This window comes from Lichenostomus cassidix, chromosome 12 (genome assembly GCF_008360975.1).
Source record: "Lichenostomus cassidix isolate B80296 chromosome 12, HeHo_3.0, whole genome shotgun sequence".
Lineage (NCBI taxonomy): Eukaryota > Metazoa > Chordata > Aves > Passeriformes > Meliphagidae > Lichenostomus > Lichenostomus cassidix.
The window spans coordinates 11,018,722-11,034,345 of record NC_139493.1 but is presented as its reverse complement, the minus strand read 5'-3'; the positions used below and the strand labels follow the sequence as shown (position 1 = coordinate 11,034,345).

The window sequence follows — 15,624 nt, the reverse complement described above, 5'->3', positions numbered from 1 at the left end:
AATTCACCAAGGATGAAAAATACAGTCATATATAATATCATAAAACCAGGAGACACAAGCAATAAAAAAACTCTCAAGATGTCCAAAAACCCATTTATCAAGCAGTTTTTGCTTGAAGGCAAGTTAGGTAATAACATGCAGAACAGAGCCAATTTAAGGAACTTGCATCCAATATACTACATTTAATAAGTAGCTACAGGTAAAAATGATTGCAGGTTTGCTTTCTTTTATTTGTTCAGAAGGGCTCTGGTGCAAATCATACATACATTAAAGGAGGAGAGATTACCACAAACCTTTCTGGGCACAGCATGATTTCTAAGTTACTGCCTCTTAGCCAGAATTCATTTTGAGACCTGAGTTTGTTGACACAGGGGATGTGGCTTCAGGCCATTCAGTCCCACACTAAGTCAGACCCACCATCATGTAATTAGAAGAGGTAAAGTCCCCATCAGATCAGTGCTCCAACTGGGTATGAGCTGATTTCAAAACTTCAGGAGATTACTGCTAGCACTTCACCTTGCAATATGGAAAGATCCTTTACATTTGACATAGATTAGTATTTGTTAACTGCTAAGCACCTACCTGGAATTCGGATTTTGAATTTACCACTTTGTCCAAAACCACCATCTATTATTCCATCTTCTCCTGTAGAAAGTTTCACTTTCAGGCCCACAAAAATCTGGATGTTAGTTTCCTTTTTAAACAATGAACGACCAATCACACTGTAATCGTCCATCACCTGCAAAAGAAATAGGGATTCATGAGTTTACCACCTCAAGTGACAAGAAATTTTCCCTGATACATGATAGGTTTGACAACTTCTACCACTATGTCTTTGACAAACCATTTACCCCCAAATGAACAAAACTCTAGATAAGTCATCTAAACTGCTGACTTTAAGGCAATTTGTGTCTAAAGCCATAGAAGACTTTGTGAATTGACATATTTCTGCTTTCACCTCCCTTATCAAAATATAGGAAGAACAAAACCTGCATCAGAACATGCTGTAAATATCAGTTAATTAAAATATTCTTTCTTCTTTGAAACCTTTCCATTAAAGTCACTTAAGTACCTATGCTCACAGAAAGTTTATTCTATTATTTATCCTACAGCTAAGTACATTATCACCAGCACAAACATTCTCTTAGCTCCAGACCTGCACTCCAACAGCTACACTTCCAAAGAAATTACAGAGTTTCTAAATAGAGCCTTTTAAATATTCACCTTTACATACATATTGATTTGTTAAACCAAAAGCCTTATGACCATTGTATCCAATTTTAATTTCAAGGTTTGTAACCCAGTGGGAAGAACCATTCCAAGTTGAATTCTTAATTAAGCTATCAGGAACAGGAGGCAGTGAGGTTGGTGGGTAAGGCAAGATAAACAACCCTCCCTTAGGCATTACAAAGTATAAGGTGCAGTCAAGTGAGCCTAATCCTGTAGGTGTGAATATCCTTGTATACCCAACGCCTGGAGTTACTCTACCTTGTAGACGCGGAAAGAACATTTATTTATCAGAATAAATATGGGGATATTACTTAAATCTTTCCAAGATTATTTTTTATAGTAAAAGTTACAGCTCCTCTTCATATCTTTGGACCCATTTTTAGCTACACCTAAGAGTTTCAAACACCTAAGTGACTTAGAACAGTAAAGAATTACAACCAGTTTTGAACACTCCCCTTTATTCAGTTGAAATGATGAGTCAAAGTATTGCTGGTTTATTATGCAACTATCTTTCCCTGAAGCTTCCTCCATAAACTATAATGCATATACAGACTCAAATCCCTAGGATCATTATTATTTTGTTACATATATATGCACCTCTATTTTAATGCCAATCCTGGTATGGCAGTAAATCTAGCATCAGAAATTTCATTTTTGTTTTATTTTAAACAGAGCTTACTTGCTCAGCTATAAACAGTCTTGAAAGGGCTGTGCAGTATTGGAGAGCACTAGCAGGACCTCTCCCTGTCCCAGACCAGATGCAGGATGAGAAATATCTACAGCCCTTCTTGTTTCTGTCACGTTGAGATGACAACAGGACAGGCAGCTGCACTCTGGGCTGGGTGCAGCCAAGACTGTAGGCAGAAACACTCAGATGTCTCAACAACATTCACTGTCCAAACATCCACTCCTCATCCTTCCCCAAAAGGACACATTTCTGGCTTTTTGATGTGTCTGTCCTCTCCCACTGCTTCAAAATAGCCTGTGAACCATTAATGGCAGTATCACTGCTCGGCAACATCCTGGCTTAAATGTGAAACTGAATAATGTCTTTTCCTACCACCCCTGATAATAGGTGGTGGTAGAGGGGGGAGATAAGCTTTCAGGCATACTTGCCTTTCTCTGGGTCTGAGAAAGAAGGATAGAAGAAAAAGAAGCTGTTAATTCCAACCTGAAGAAGCACTTACATTCTCAAAACACACTTTTTTTTCAATTGCAGTAGTTGGAGAAATTAAAATCTTACTTCATCCTATAAACCTTTTATTCCTAAAGCAATTATTTCAAAACTGTTCATCACTCTTGTCCACTGCTGGCTACATGTTTCTTAACCCCATGTTTGCAATACAGATGGTACAATACGCTCCAGGGAGGATCTCCAATGTATCTATTATTTTTGCAGTTATCCCTCAAATGGCACAGGAAGCCAACTTTAAAGGCCACATAAACATCTTTTATTTTTCCAAGAGCACTTCAAAGTTATCTTTAACTTAATTAAAAACTGAATTACAGGGTGAGCAATCATACCAGGCTAGCATAGTTCAGTTTAGAGCCTCCCCAGCAAAGCTGACAGAAAAAACTCAAATGATTTCTGTGAACAAGTGTTACAGGCATCACGTACCTCAGAGTAAACCAGCAATGATAACCTTTCATTGATTATTAGAACAGCAACAAAATCTATCACCATTTAGTTATGCCACACTCACTTAACTCCTTTTGAATTAAAAAAAACACTTATCTTTTATGAGGAAAGGTGCTTTTTAGGGTCTTGTTCTTGTACATTCAGTATAGGAGAGTAACCAAGGGCTCCAGCTGTACTGTCCTTTTCACTCGAATGGTCAACTCATTAAAAAAAAATCCCTCCTTTAACCAATCAATATGTTCTGTAGGTATCACCACGATTCCTTGGGCATCTCTACAGGCCATTAGAAACAAAACCACTTTAGTGGTGCTGAGATAATAAGTGATCAGTGACTTGCCTGACTGGCTGTTTGGAATAAAACCTTTATGACCTGAGGTCTCAGTCTCGCACAGTAAACACCACACACCCCATCCTGTGCCATCCATGCCCTCCAGTGAGCCTACCATCAATTCATCCCTGACAAAGACTAAATAATAAGAGAATGCCTGTCCTAACAGGAACCAAGATAACTGGATCAGTCTTTGCGTTAAAATAAATGAGTGTAGGAGAGAATTGCTATGAAGGAAAGCTCATTTTCTCAACTTCAAAATCATGTTAGAAAAAATAAAAGAAAAATTTAATTTTTGGTTTAGCTTTGCTTTGTAAAAAGGCAGAGAAATGCATGTTGCTCTCTCTAACTGAAACTCAACACTTCCAATTACTTTACCAGCAATTTACCTCCAATCGTGGGATTTTAAGTTAATCCCCTTTGAGTTCTCAGAACATCTACAATGGCAATCACTTTGCCTATTAGCTGAACAGCCTTTTGGGAGAGCTTTCTGCTTTTCTCTCACTCGTTTTTTCAGTATAAAATATTATGAACTTACAAAGCCAAATGCCACAAAGACAGTAAGGGATATGCAGTCTGCTCTGAAGCAGCAGCAAGGGGCCTAGCAATGAGGGCAGACTAATTTTATTAACTTCAGGGAAACTTCAAAAAGCTTTAGGGCTTTAATGCCAGACAGAGACGACCCCAAAAGTCAGTTTAAGTGCTGCATAAACAAAGGATTAGGGCAAGAAAAAGCTGAAGGCTCCTTGCATTTCTTGTTTATATTGTCATATGACCTAGTAGGAGTGGGAGAGGGCTGCCTCTCTGACTTTAATCCCCCATGGTGTACAGTGGCGTTTCAGTTCACTGACCTACATTACGATAATATTTTTTTAAATTTATGGGCAGAGGTGCAGCATCAAACTCACTTAAGGACTTTAAAAAAAGAAAAGGGGAGGGAAGGGAAAAATACCCAGAAGAGAAATTTTCTGGCTGGTATAGTCTCCCCCTCTCACTTAGGTTAGATCAGCAGCTTAGAAAGGGATTTCAAGTTCAAAGGGAACGTCTCTGTTACTCTTGTTTTATGGCTTAGACCAGAGGACACAATAGCACTGAGTTTATGAAATATCCCTTCCCACTTGGCTTTTGTGTTTACACAAAAAAAGTAAACAGTACTTTATAACCATAGGTGAAGTATGTGCATCTCTGGCACATAACCCTTGTGCTAAAACCAAGAAGTTCACATAAAAAAATAACCAACTCGCTACTACCCACCGCAGGAGTACTTACCCTGCCTTAGACTGTTTGCAAAACCACAGTTCAGGCCATGTGTTGGAATTCAGGGCAAACCATAGTATTCATTCCAAGGAAAAACAACTCCATGATTCCCATTTGAGCAGAATAGCAAGTCATACTGTCCAGCCTGTTAAACAACCCTCCTTTTTAGGATAATTTAGAAGTGACTGTCATCTGAACACCCTCTCACTCAAACAATCAATCACACATTTTGCGAGCAAATAACTCTCATCTCTTAATGTATCTATAGGAAAAAAAAAGCAGATCAGAACAGAAACACTGAAGAAGAAACAAAGTGGTGCCAGTATAAGAGGGAAAGAAGGAAAGGTTTAAGACAGAAAAAGTAAAAGCACTGAATATTAAGTATTAAAAAGATACAGAGAATAACCTTCTCTGATTTAATAAAAAAATTACGTGAGTTTAAAAATAAATATTTTTTAAAGGCCTAAGGATTATTTTCAGCAAACTAATAAAAGGTCCATTGAAACTAATGCAGAAAAACAACAGGAGAGGAAAAAGAACAAAAAGAACCTGTGACTAACACTGAAAATACAAAGCATTTTTATTACTTTTTTGTACTTCAGAAAAAGTACACTCGAGACATCTTCATCACGATCAGTGACAGCTCATTTATTTCCAGAAAACAGTTTCAAGCACCTTCCATTTCTGTGTGAGAAGTGGGAATATTTTTGAGGCTGCAAATTCCTGTTCTTCTTTAAAACGAAGTTTCATACATTGAGAAAATGATGGTGCGTGAGGCCACAAAAAGGGTGAAGGACAAGGGAACTGAGGGGATTGCTCCAATGATCGAGTTTCCAGCTTTTTTGACCCTACAAAGAATTCCAGCTTATAGCTTGTTACTGAGAACAAGGTGAACAACTTGGTACAAAGAAAGAATGATTTGGTCAGCCACAGCTTCTCCTCAGGAGCTTACTTGCAGCAGCATAAAGACTTCTCTTTCTGCAACTCCCTCCAGCACTAGAAGCCTTCATCTTCACATCTCATTACTGCTATTTTAACAGATGCCACACTATCAACATCTCCACACACCCATTAACTTGGTTTTCAGATGTTCATCCCATCTCTCACCAGCCTATGTTTCTTATATCCAAGAAAGATTTTCCTTTCTCTGCCTTCCTGAGTAAAGGGACAATTGAGTTTGGGAATATTTAACAAGCAGCCATTGAATGCCCTTCTCTTTGCTGAGCATTGTGTCACCAATAGAGCCTGGTAAAATCTTGCATGGCAGCAAAAAAGACGTGATGAGTACTGAGTCAGGACGATGAGAAAGAGGTGCACAACCAGACTGCTTTAGGTTCTAAAAGCTCTATACCTCCCCATTCTCCAGCATTCTCCAGGCATGAACATGGTAACAACAAGGCACTGTTCATTCATTATGCACCTTTATAGCGCAAGTTTCGCTCACCTCTGTTTAAAGCATAGAAGGGCTGAATCCCAAAACAAACACAGGCACTGAATTCCTGACATGGTCTAAATGAACACATTAGTTTTATCAAGTGAGAAGAAACTAGCTCATGTCATGATTTTATTTTTTATTAATATATGCTGCGTTCCCATTACGTGGGAAAAGCAATATTAAGATATGGAAAAGAGGAGGCTCAAGACTGTTACTACCTCCTACACTATTTTATCTCCAGACAAGCCAGCCCTGGCTTGCTACACAGATTAAAAACCCTGTGATGCTTACTATCCAAGAAAAAAAAACAAACCAAGAAACAGGCTGTTCTGTAGACAAGATGGTATGCACAGGTCTCGACCTGGCTTTGTAAGCAGGACACAGAGAGGACTGCCAAGCTGAAGAGGTGTCCTCTTCCTGGAGAAGGTTCTGAGCAGCCAAGAGGACTCTGGTGGTACCTCCAAGACTTAAAATACCTTAAAATAGTTAAGAAACTGCCTGTGTGTTTTTAACTGTGATCTCAGATTCTTAGATCCTAACCATCCAAAAGGAAACATAGCAAGTTTCCTGTGGAACAGTGCATAGACCTGGCACATAGCAGGAGGTCAGGTATAGTGACTATAAGTTAAATTTCTTCCTAAAGAAAACTGCCCACAAATAGCCTGAGGAGGGCAGGGGGTAACAAAGAGCAGAGGCTTACAAATTCCTCACTGGAAACTAAGCAGGCAACAAGGACAGGACAGGCCTTGAAAGAGCTGCCTGAAGCAACTGATGCTGAGGAAGAGGAGAGAGCTGACTCTTGACAGACTTGCATTCCCTCCTCAAGACACAGCATGGCCAAACAAACATCCTGAGTCTGTCCACTCCCCTAAGGAGCTCTAACTGCAGTGAGTGGAACTGCTACCCAAAGCCACCACTACTATTGGGTACCAGTGTCCTCCTCCCATTTGGTTTGTGCCATCAAGCAATACAAGCCTGTGCTACATAGCTGGATGTTTGTAACTCCAGCCCCAGTGAAGGTGTACAGTAAATGGATGGCTATGCTCCAGCAATATGGAAGTTTAGTTTTACTTTATCTTTCTACTTTAAAAATACCTAGGAAATTAAATAACTTGGGTTTTATATAAATGTAAGTTGCAGAATTGGGCACTTAAGAAGTTAAGAAATGCCAGATGTCCATACAACCTTATCCCTGTTCCTCTTTGATATGCTCCATGATATAGTCTTTACATGACCACAACCAAAAAAATTTCAGAGGAACCTTGCCTTATTAGGTGCACAGGGGAACAGAATTAATGTTGCATATGCAACTGTAAATCTGGTATTTCCTTACTTTCAAGTTCTTGATTTTGCAACCTAAGTAACATTCTTAATTTATTTTTGTATCCAATAAATAAAATGGTGTATTGGTTGCCTTGCTGACAAACTGATTCCCCCACAGGTGACTCTTACACAACCTCAGAAAAATCAAGACCAGCTGTCCACACACTTGCAAGACTCAAAAGCATGTCTGTATTTTAAATTTAATAATATAAATAATAACCATAGGTGTTACTCAAACCTTGCAACATTCTGCTACTCAGTCATGTGGAGCAAGTCATTCATTCTTTTGCTGGTGAGTGAAAAAAGCACTTTTTTTCCTATGGGTAAGACAGCAGATTCTGCAACTTACCTGGTACACTTTTATGACAGATTTATTGTACTGTGTTAATCCATATGCTCAGTTAGGAAATGTCAGGAAACATCACCATCCTTTTCTCAGCACTGATTAGCAGAAATGGTATTTCTGTTTAATGGGCAGTAAGCCCTCCCTTTTCCCTTCCCCTACCAAGCTTCTCAAACCTTTTTACTCAAAAACTAAACAAGAGCCAATAAATAAATGCACCTTTTATATTCCTACTTAACAGTGCATTTTAACTAGTGAATGTACTGTACACTTTTATTCACCTGATTGCCTTCATCTCTGTATTATTACTGTATTTAGCATACCATCAGCAGCCAAGCAGAACCAAACAAACTCATGTTCAGACTTCAAAGCAGGAAAAATATTAATTGTGGCGTCTGCATGTTTACAGTAGATGATGGAGTGACATCCACCACTTCTCCCAGCTAGAGTCACAGAGGGTTCTGCAGACAGCCCAGGTCACTGCTTGTGCCTTCAGGCAGCACTCAATCAGATGTCACAGCTTGGCCCTGTTAGTCACATTGTGCCCCTATCAGCCTGCACACCCCACCTCAGTCACCCAGACAGCATCAGTACCTGCCTGATGCTGAGTTGTACTTGCTCTCCCCCTGCACTGTACTATCACTGTAAGAAAATAGCAGATGCAACATTAGCTCTAGCAAGTCAATGGAACATCCTTTTCCTAGAAATAAGTTAGATGGAAGAATCTAACTATTCAAGAAGGTAAAATTTAATTCTCTTAATTCCTAGCAGCACCATGCAACCACACAACAGAAAATTCAAGGAACAGTATTTCTGTCATACATGTTTTAAAAACAGTCTATAGACACAACTCTGTGAAACAAATTCTAGTATCATGGGCATCTGGAAAGGACTCAGTGAAAAAACTACCAGTGTTCCTTATCCATGATCCACTACCCAGGAATCTTTCCAGACAGGGATACTCTGGTACTCCCACATTAACCTACTGCCTCCTGAAGCAAAGATAACCTCCCCAGAACTGGTCTCATCCCTTATATGAATCACATCAGATGTTCCTATTCACTCATGGGCAAGTCCATTTTTCCTCCTTTGCACCTTCCTGCAGTAGTCTGGCTGAGCTACTACAAACTTGGCATGTGCTCAGTAACTACATGTTGCTGTTTCCACTGACAAAAAACCATAAGGAATTAAAAGACAAAATATGGCTCATAGTTTTTAAAAACACACCGTTTTCAAAACTGTTGCTTTTGAAAATGCCTAGCTCCCCAAGGGACAGTCTGGGTCATTGCTGGTCATCAACAAATTTAATACCATTTTCTCACAGTTCCTGCAGTTGCTTAATGGCACTCATCTCCACAATATCTCATCCTTCTTCTGAGAGGCCAGAAAGATCTGTGAAGTGATGGTGACAAAGACCTTCTATTTGACCACTCAGGTAATGCACTAGCTCTGACAAAGCTCTTCCTATCCTGCTGTAAGAAGAGGAAACAACCCTTTTTTAAAAGATGCTGAAAGATAAGCTTTCTCTCTTCCATTCAAGCTTCAGAAAAGATGCACTGATACAGATCTTGATAACTTACCCTGCTTTCACATCTCACTCTTGCAACAATGTGCTTCTCCTTGGGGACACTTAGACCACACCAATTTTCAAACAATTAGTAACATGTTGTTATTGAGCAATAAGCATCCCTAGCAAACTTAGCATGCTGGCTACATGATGGCCTCAGTCCCCACGAGAATGAGTACAAGAAAACTCACTCTCCAGCAACCCACAAAACCTATGAACAGAGTGAACAAAACCAGGACATCGTGCACCATGAAATTTGCTCAAGTAAAGCCTAAGATCAAGGCAAACAATGAGAAAGATACATAAAAAACTTTGAAATAGAGATAATTAATTCTTCTACGTGTCAGAGGAACACAGATAACATATCTTGAGCAAGGACAAGCCCGTTCTGATAGGAAAGCTATGCTAAAATGGGAAACCATTCCAGCCAACATGTGCATATTTTTCACTACACAAGCCTGAAAGTGCAGAAGGTGCAGCTCACGCTATGCAAGGCAGAGTTTTCCTTCTCCTTTTGTTTCTGCCAGAGCTACTGATTTACGAGTACCCTTGACAATAGGACCCTGTGACAACCATCCTAAGATAAATCCTGCTTGTGCAAACATTTTCAAAACAGGCAGAATATCTGAGTCATGCAGGAAAGCATGATGCACTGTTATGGTTCACCTTACAGTTGAAACTCTCCACACTCAACCTGTATGTTCATGGAAGCCAAAGAGCAAATAATGTGACAAATAGAAAGGATTTATCCCAGGAACTGAGTAACTGCTTCATGAGTCAGACTGGAATTAACCTGCAATGCTGCATAGAGGTTAAATTCAAAGAAGAAGGTATTTCAGAGATGATGTTAGGATTAATATAAGTCTCTCTGCCCACAGAACTGTGAAGAGCTGAACGGTGAGCAGCCTGTCTCCAGAACACAAGACCAAGGACAACAGTTGCTGTTTATCTTTGTAATTTGTTTGTCTCCAGCTCCAGGAGCTGCTGACCTGCTGCAATTCAGCCAGCCCACACCCACAGCCAGCACTGAATGCCAAATCAGAGGGACAAACCTCCCTCACACTCATTTGCCCATTTTTTCCACCAATATTCCCACAACGTGCTCCTTAGAGCCACACTGGTGCTCACAATAGCACTCTCTTTCACCTTTTTATCAGTACAAGCCACTTGTTGCTAGCCTAGCTCTTTCCTATTGAAAGCACATCTGTCAGGCAGCCAAGGGTTTGCAAAATAAAGTGTCTAGAGGGCGACAGTCTCTGCCTCCACATAACCACACCAGAAAGATGCTCTTGACAGAAACTTCCTCCCACTGAACTTCTCCCCTCTCTCAAGTCCTCTCTGCAAGAGAAAGCTGGACTAGTATTTCACACTGTTTTGAAACCATCAACTTAAACAAATACAAACCTCTGCCACTGTTCTCTTAGTTCTGATGGAATAGCATATTTTGATCTTCTTTAAAAAAAACTTACCATACTCACTTCAACATTAAAAAAAAACCTGGTCTAAAGCAAAACAGTGCATTCACATATTTCCACAACGACTCAAAAATATCTGATGATACAATACCAGATAACAACCATTACTGCAGTAGAATCATGCAACTTTTTCATAAACAAGATGCAATCTCAGCACCTCAGTTTCATGCATGCGAAACAGGAAAAATGTCACACTTTCTTGTAGAGACAAAAAATGTTGGAAAATAAGTTGGAAAATAATTCTTGCTTTATTAAAAAAAAATTAACCTTGTAATCCAAAAGGGTACCAGGCACAAGGGGCACACAAGAAAAATACTGTGTTGCTGAAACTTAATGAATTTACAGTTCTTACTATTCCATCAGTGCTCTGAAAATAATCAGAATAGGAACAAAAAGCCAAACCATAAATGCCTGATTTCTCCTGGGTAAACTAGTAGTTAAACTGCAGGGAATTTATTTTAATTCCAGCAGCAAGCAGGGGCGCTTGGGAGACCCCACATCAGATTAGCAGCGATGTTTTACAAAGGGGTACTATTGAATTCCACTACAACCCAGTTATGGGAGCATGTTTCTATCCTGAACCTGGCAAGGCGGGTGTTACATGCCCCTACCTCCCTCTCCCCCAGCCTTTCAGGAAACTATGAAGCTAATTTTCCCCAGCAGTATTCTCTGAAGGAAAAGTTCACTTCTTGTGAAGGTAACATGTATTTTTTAATTAATATTATTATTATTATTTTATGCCTCCCCAGGGAAGGTGAGGAGGGGGGAGCTTCCTTGCTCAACAGAGAAAGAAATTTTCCTGTATCAGTGCCAAGAATAGACACCCTAAATTCAGCGATCCTAATCTCCAGCCATCCATCAGCAGCAGGGTGGGACCAGCTGATTCAGATTTTCTATTCGCTGGTGACTTTGTGTACTAAAATAAGTCTCTGTACCACCCAATTGTTCCTGCTGCTGTGCTCTGCAAAGCACAGACTTAACCAGCAGCTCCCTCGGCTGTAAGCACTTCCCCAGCAGACTTTATACCTGGCACAATCCTCTTCCCACCAACTCTTCCAAGTCCCTGCGTGCTCCTGGGACTTTACACCATGAGCCTTTCTTACAATATTTGCTGGGTAAGAACCTGGGTACAAACAAAGCTGCAGAGACCACTCGATGGCAATTGTCCTTTTACAGATCAATTAGTATCCATACCCACGGTGATGAAGGCACATATATAGGGCACACTGTGTGACAAAGGCAGGATAAAATAATAAACCTTCCTGATCTACATTTTAAAAGGCACAGAAAGATAAAGCAGTTCACTAACATAGCCTAATACATTACTCTGTTGGTCAAATATTAAATAACTCACGTTCACTGGTTATTTTCTGGGCCAGAAAACAAAGTATGTGTAATTGATTAACGTTATTCCATTATTTACACAGTAAAATCAAAAGCAGAATATATAAACTGGCAAACAGTTCGAAAATAACACTAAATAAAAACAATTAAAATTGTATGACCAAGGCTAACAGCAAACTCTGTTAACCCCATCAGACAACTCACACAGTTGGTGCTCTGCAAGTCTTTCAGTCCCAGAGATTAGTGCCATGTTTTGGGAGCAGAAATAAAGAAAGAATGTGGGACCAGTTCAGCTCAGTTAGAGAAAAGCATTTGTCTCTCCATGGGTCACAAATTTCTGTTCCCATTCTTATTGTAAACCAGGTCTCACTGGATCCTGGCAGCATGGACCATGCACAAGTGAGCCAATCTTCAGCTAAGATAAAGGCAAATGTCTCATGAGTTCAGAAAACTCCAGAGTGCCAGAAGAATGACAGATATATATATTTGGTCTAGAGCTTCTCTGCAGCCTAGAGCTCAGAACACTTTGGACTCCTGATTCTAATTCAGTATCTCCAGCAGCCAGAGAGAAAGGCAGCTGGACATGAAACAAAGGAGACAATGTACCTGCTACCAAAATTGTGAAGAGTGACTGCGGATTTTGGGCGTTTCAGACAACTCATATAAATAAAGATGAAATTTTCAGAAAGCTAGAGACACCCCCCTCTTAGCTACCCTCCTTTCCTAGTGGCAAAACTGGCATCCAAAAAAACCAACACAATGCCACAGGTTTGTCACTCCTGTGAAAGAAAAGGCCTCCATAATCAGTAGTGGAAATTCAAAGGAGAAACTTGTATTTTCTCGTCTTTTTACTTTTTTTTTTAAGAGCGAAAAATGCAACAAAAACCTCAGGAAAAAAGGAAGAAATATGAATTGGCCATTTGATCAATTAATTTAGTAAGGCATTTTGAAGAACCTCACTAATCATGCCCTAGCTGGGATCTTCCTACTATTAAATTAGTAAAGCAAACAAACAATATTCAAGAAGTCTGCATTACACATTGCAAACATGGTATCATATGCCAAGTGTTTAGTCTCCTACAGCAAATTAGGGAGAGATATTATGCAATCCTCAACTCAGCTTTACGGAATTTTGAAAAGAAGAACGCTAAACATTTTGTTCAAACAACGAAATTTTGAGTTAGGAAAACCAAAATTAAAAGAGTTCTTTACCCAATATTTAATAGAACACCTATCATACCAATACATCAAGTAAACAAATGCTGAAGTTTGCATCAAGTCTGTTCATTAAGGGGTAAACAATGAAGTTATTTATATATTGTACATTTCCACCTAAGCCATTCATCATAAAAAATTCCACTATGCAATGTATAAACAAGTGATTCTCCACTGTTGACTGAAAGGTAACCACCACTGAGGCCAAAGCTATGGCAGCAACATAACACCACCCACTACAGAGAGTGCATCTCCCCATACTGATGGCAGAATACAAACAAGTCCCCTTTAATTTTCACTGTAGCTGTTACCTCCTTCAGAAAGCACCTCTGTTTTCTGCCACACTGAGATGGGTCAAATACAAGCACTATAGTAGATTATTTATTATTGTTGTTGTTATTGTGTGACATAGAAACAGCATGCATTAGGCATGGCATAAGTTCTCCATGTCATGTACCTGATTTCTTCTTCAACATGCTATCAATTGTAGGACATCTTGCAGGAAATTTCTTTTTGCCTACTAAAATAAATGCTCTTATTGAAATGTGAAAATGGAAAAAAAGAGTTGCCTGTGTTCTTTGTGTTATTTAACCAAATGCTCCTTTGTTTTGCACTGTCTCTACATTTTCAGTGTACTGCAGGCTGTGTGAAATGTATCAGTGGAAAGCTGGAAGTTTTGTCTCTTAGGAAGGTGCACAAAGACAGTCTCTGGGAGCAACACACTGATCAACAGGATCAGTGAAAAAAACAGCATCAAATTATTCAACACTGCATTGCACTGAATAAACCAGTCCCTCTAAAAAGTGATTTCTGTTTGCAAGTAGACCAGCTGGAATACACTGGGTATACAAACATTAGAAAAACCTGTGTAAAGGCTCTGGAACATAGCAGCAAAAATCCTATAGCCCACCAACATATGTACTTACACAGGACAAATATTTCCAGTTCTCATGTATAACATTCAAGAGACAGCTTACCCTTTCCACTTGTCCTTCTTTGTGCTTCTGTTTGTACACTTTCAGCTTTGGAAGGAAAGTCTCTGCATAGTTCTTGTCCTCCATGCCCTGGAGCAGCACCCCATGGAATGCCAGCCTGCAGGTATTGGCATGAATATCTGTATCCAGCTTAGAGCCGATCACAAGGCACAGTCTAGGGCAAGTGACTGGTTTTTCAAACTCTAGCAAAGCCCACTGTTGTTTTGGGAGCTGGACTTCTCCTGCCTGGTCATTTTCTTTGTTCTCCTCTGAAGAAACTGAGTCCTTGGACAAATATTCCTCTTGATAAAGATAATCTTTTTCAAAATCAAAAACATTTTCTTGGATTTCTTCATTGAAGTTGGCAGGGGCTGGACTGAAAAACATCACCCTTCCCATAACGGTTTCATGACCAACTGTGATGTGGAACTTGGCCTTAGTCTGAAGAGCTCCTCGGAAATACTGAATTTTCTTCAAGGAAATTATGGCAGCATGGATGGTGTGAAGTGAATCTGGGGTGCAAATCAGGCCTCGTTCCAGCAGTTTGGGATCAAACTGGGTCACACAGACACCTACTCTGTCACCCTGCATTGCATAAGTCACGGGAGTATGGAACATCTGCATGGACTTGACCTTCTTTGTCACCTATGGATGAAAGTGGAACAAAAAGAATGAAGCAATTAATTGCACGAGTGCATCATAAGCAGCCATATACATTTATATCCCATGATATGTCCTTATATTGTCATGTATCAGCCACACATGGCATCATTGTAAGATGACTGAATCTTCCAGAAGAGTCCACAATTCAAAAAGTAGAAAGCCAATAGACTGAGAGCTCCATCATTTAAAATTACCACCTATTTGAGCCCCCTAGCTTATTCTTCTCCTGTTTATGAGACTGGAAGATTATCATGACCATCATTCTGTTGATATTTACATCATATGTGCTGCAGTACCTACAATACTATCTGCAAAGAATCAGATTTAGCCACACCATGGAATAGCTTATACTCCCTTGAGCATCTGCACCATCCAAAGTATAGCACTACAATACCCATTCATGCACCTATGTGCCTGCTTTTCCACCCCTTCCATGAAAATCCTTTCACACACTTCTTTGACATGGTTGAATTAAACTATAAAATGTTCAGAGTAAAAAAAACGTGCAATGTATTTGCACAGCACCAAGCACAATGAACTCTTGTGAACCATCACTGCAAAATAATTACTAATACAAAAGCTTACCTTCTCCTAGTCTGTAGTATTCCATACACTTAAAAAAAATCGTCAAAATTTTCTTAGGAAGATTTGAATGTTCATAAATATACAGCTAGCATTGCTGTCACTAAAACGTGGGGCTCCACATCTCAGGAATATTATGGGAAAAGTGAAGCACCAATCACTACTTTTACTAAAATTTTCCAGATGCTATCAAAGTTTGACCTTAATGAGCTTGCTATTGTGTTACTTACTTCAAGGAGAAGAGAAGAA

At 39.6% G+C, this 15,624-nt stretch overlaps 1 protein-coding gene across 3 annotated transcripts in view; it reads right to left on the bottom strand.

The window, feature by feature from the left end:
* The window catches only part of EEFSEC (eukaryotic elongation factor, selenocysteine-tRNA specific), a 121,569-nt gene that overhangs the window by 41,272 nt on the left and 64,673 nt on the right, over positions 1-15,624 (bottom strand). For all 3 annotated transcript variants that reach the window (XM_085072609.1, XM_085072608.1, XM_085072607.1), the window contains exons 5-6: positions 14,134-14,775; positions 583-739 (exon numbers count right to left, since the gene is read on the bottom strand). In XM_085072609.1, coding sequence (XP_084928735.1) covers positions 583-739; positions 14,134-14,775 — 799 coding nt within the window. The remainder of the gene's footprint in view (positions 1-582; positions 740-14,133; positions 14,776-15,624) is intronic.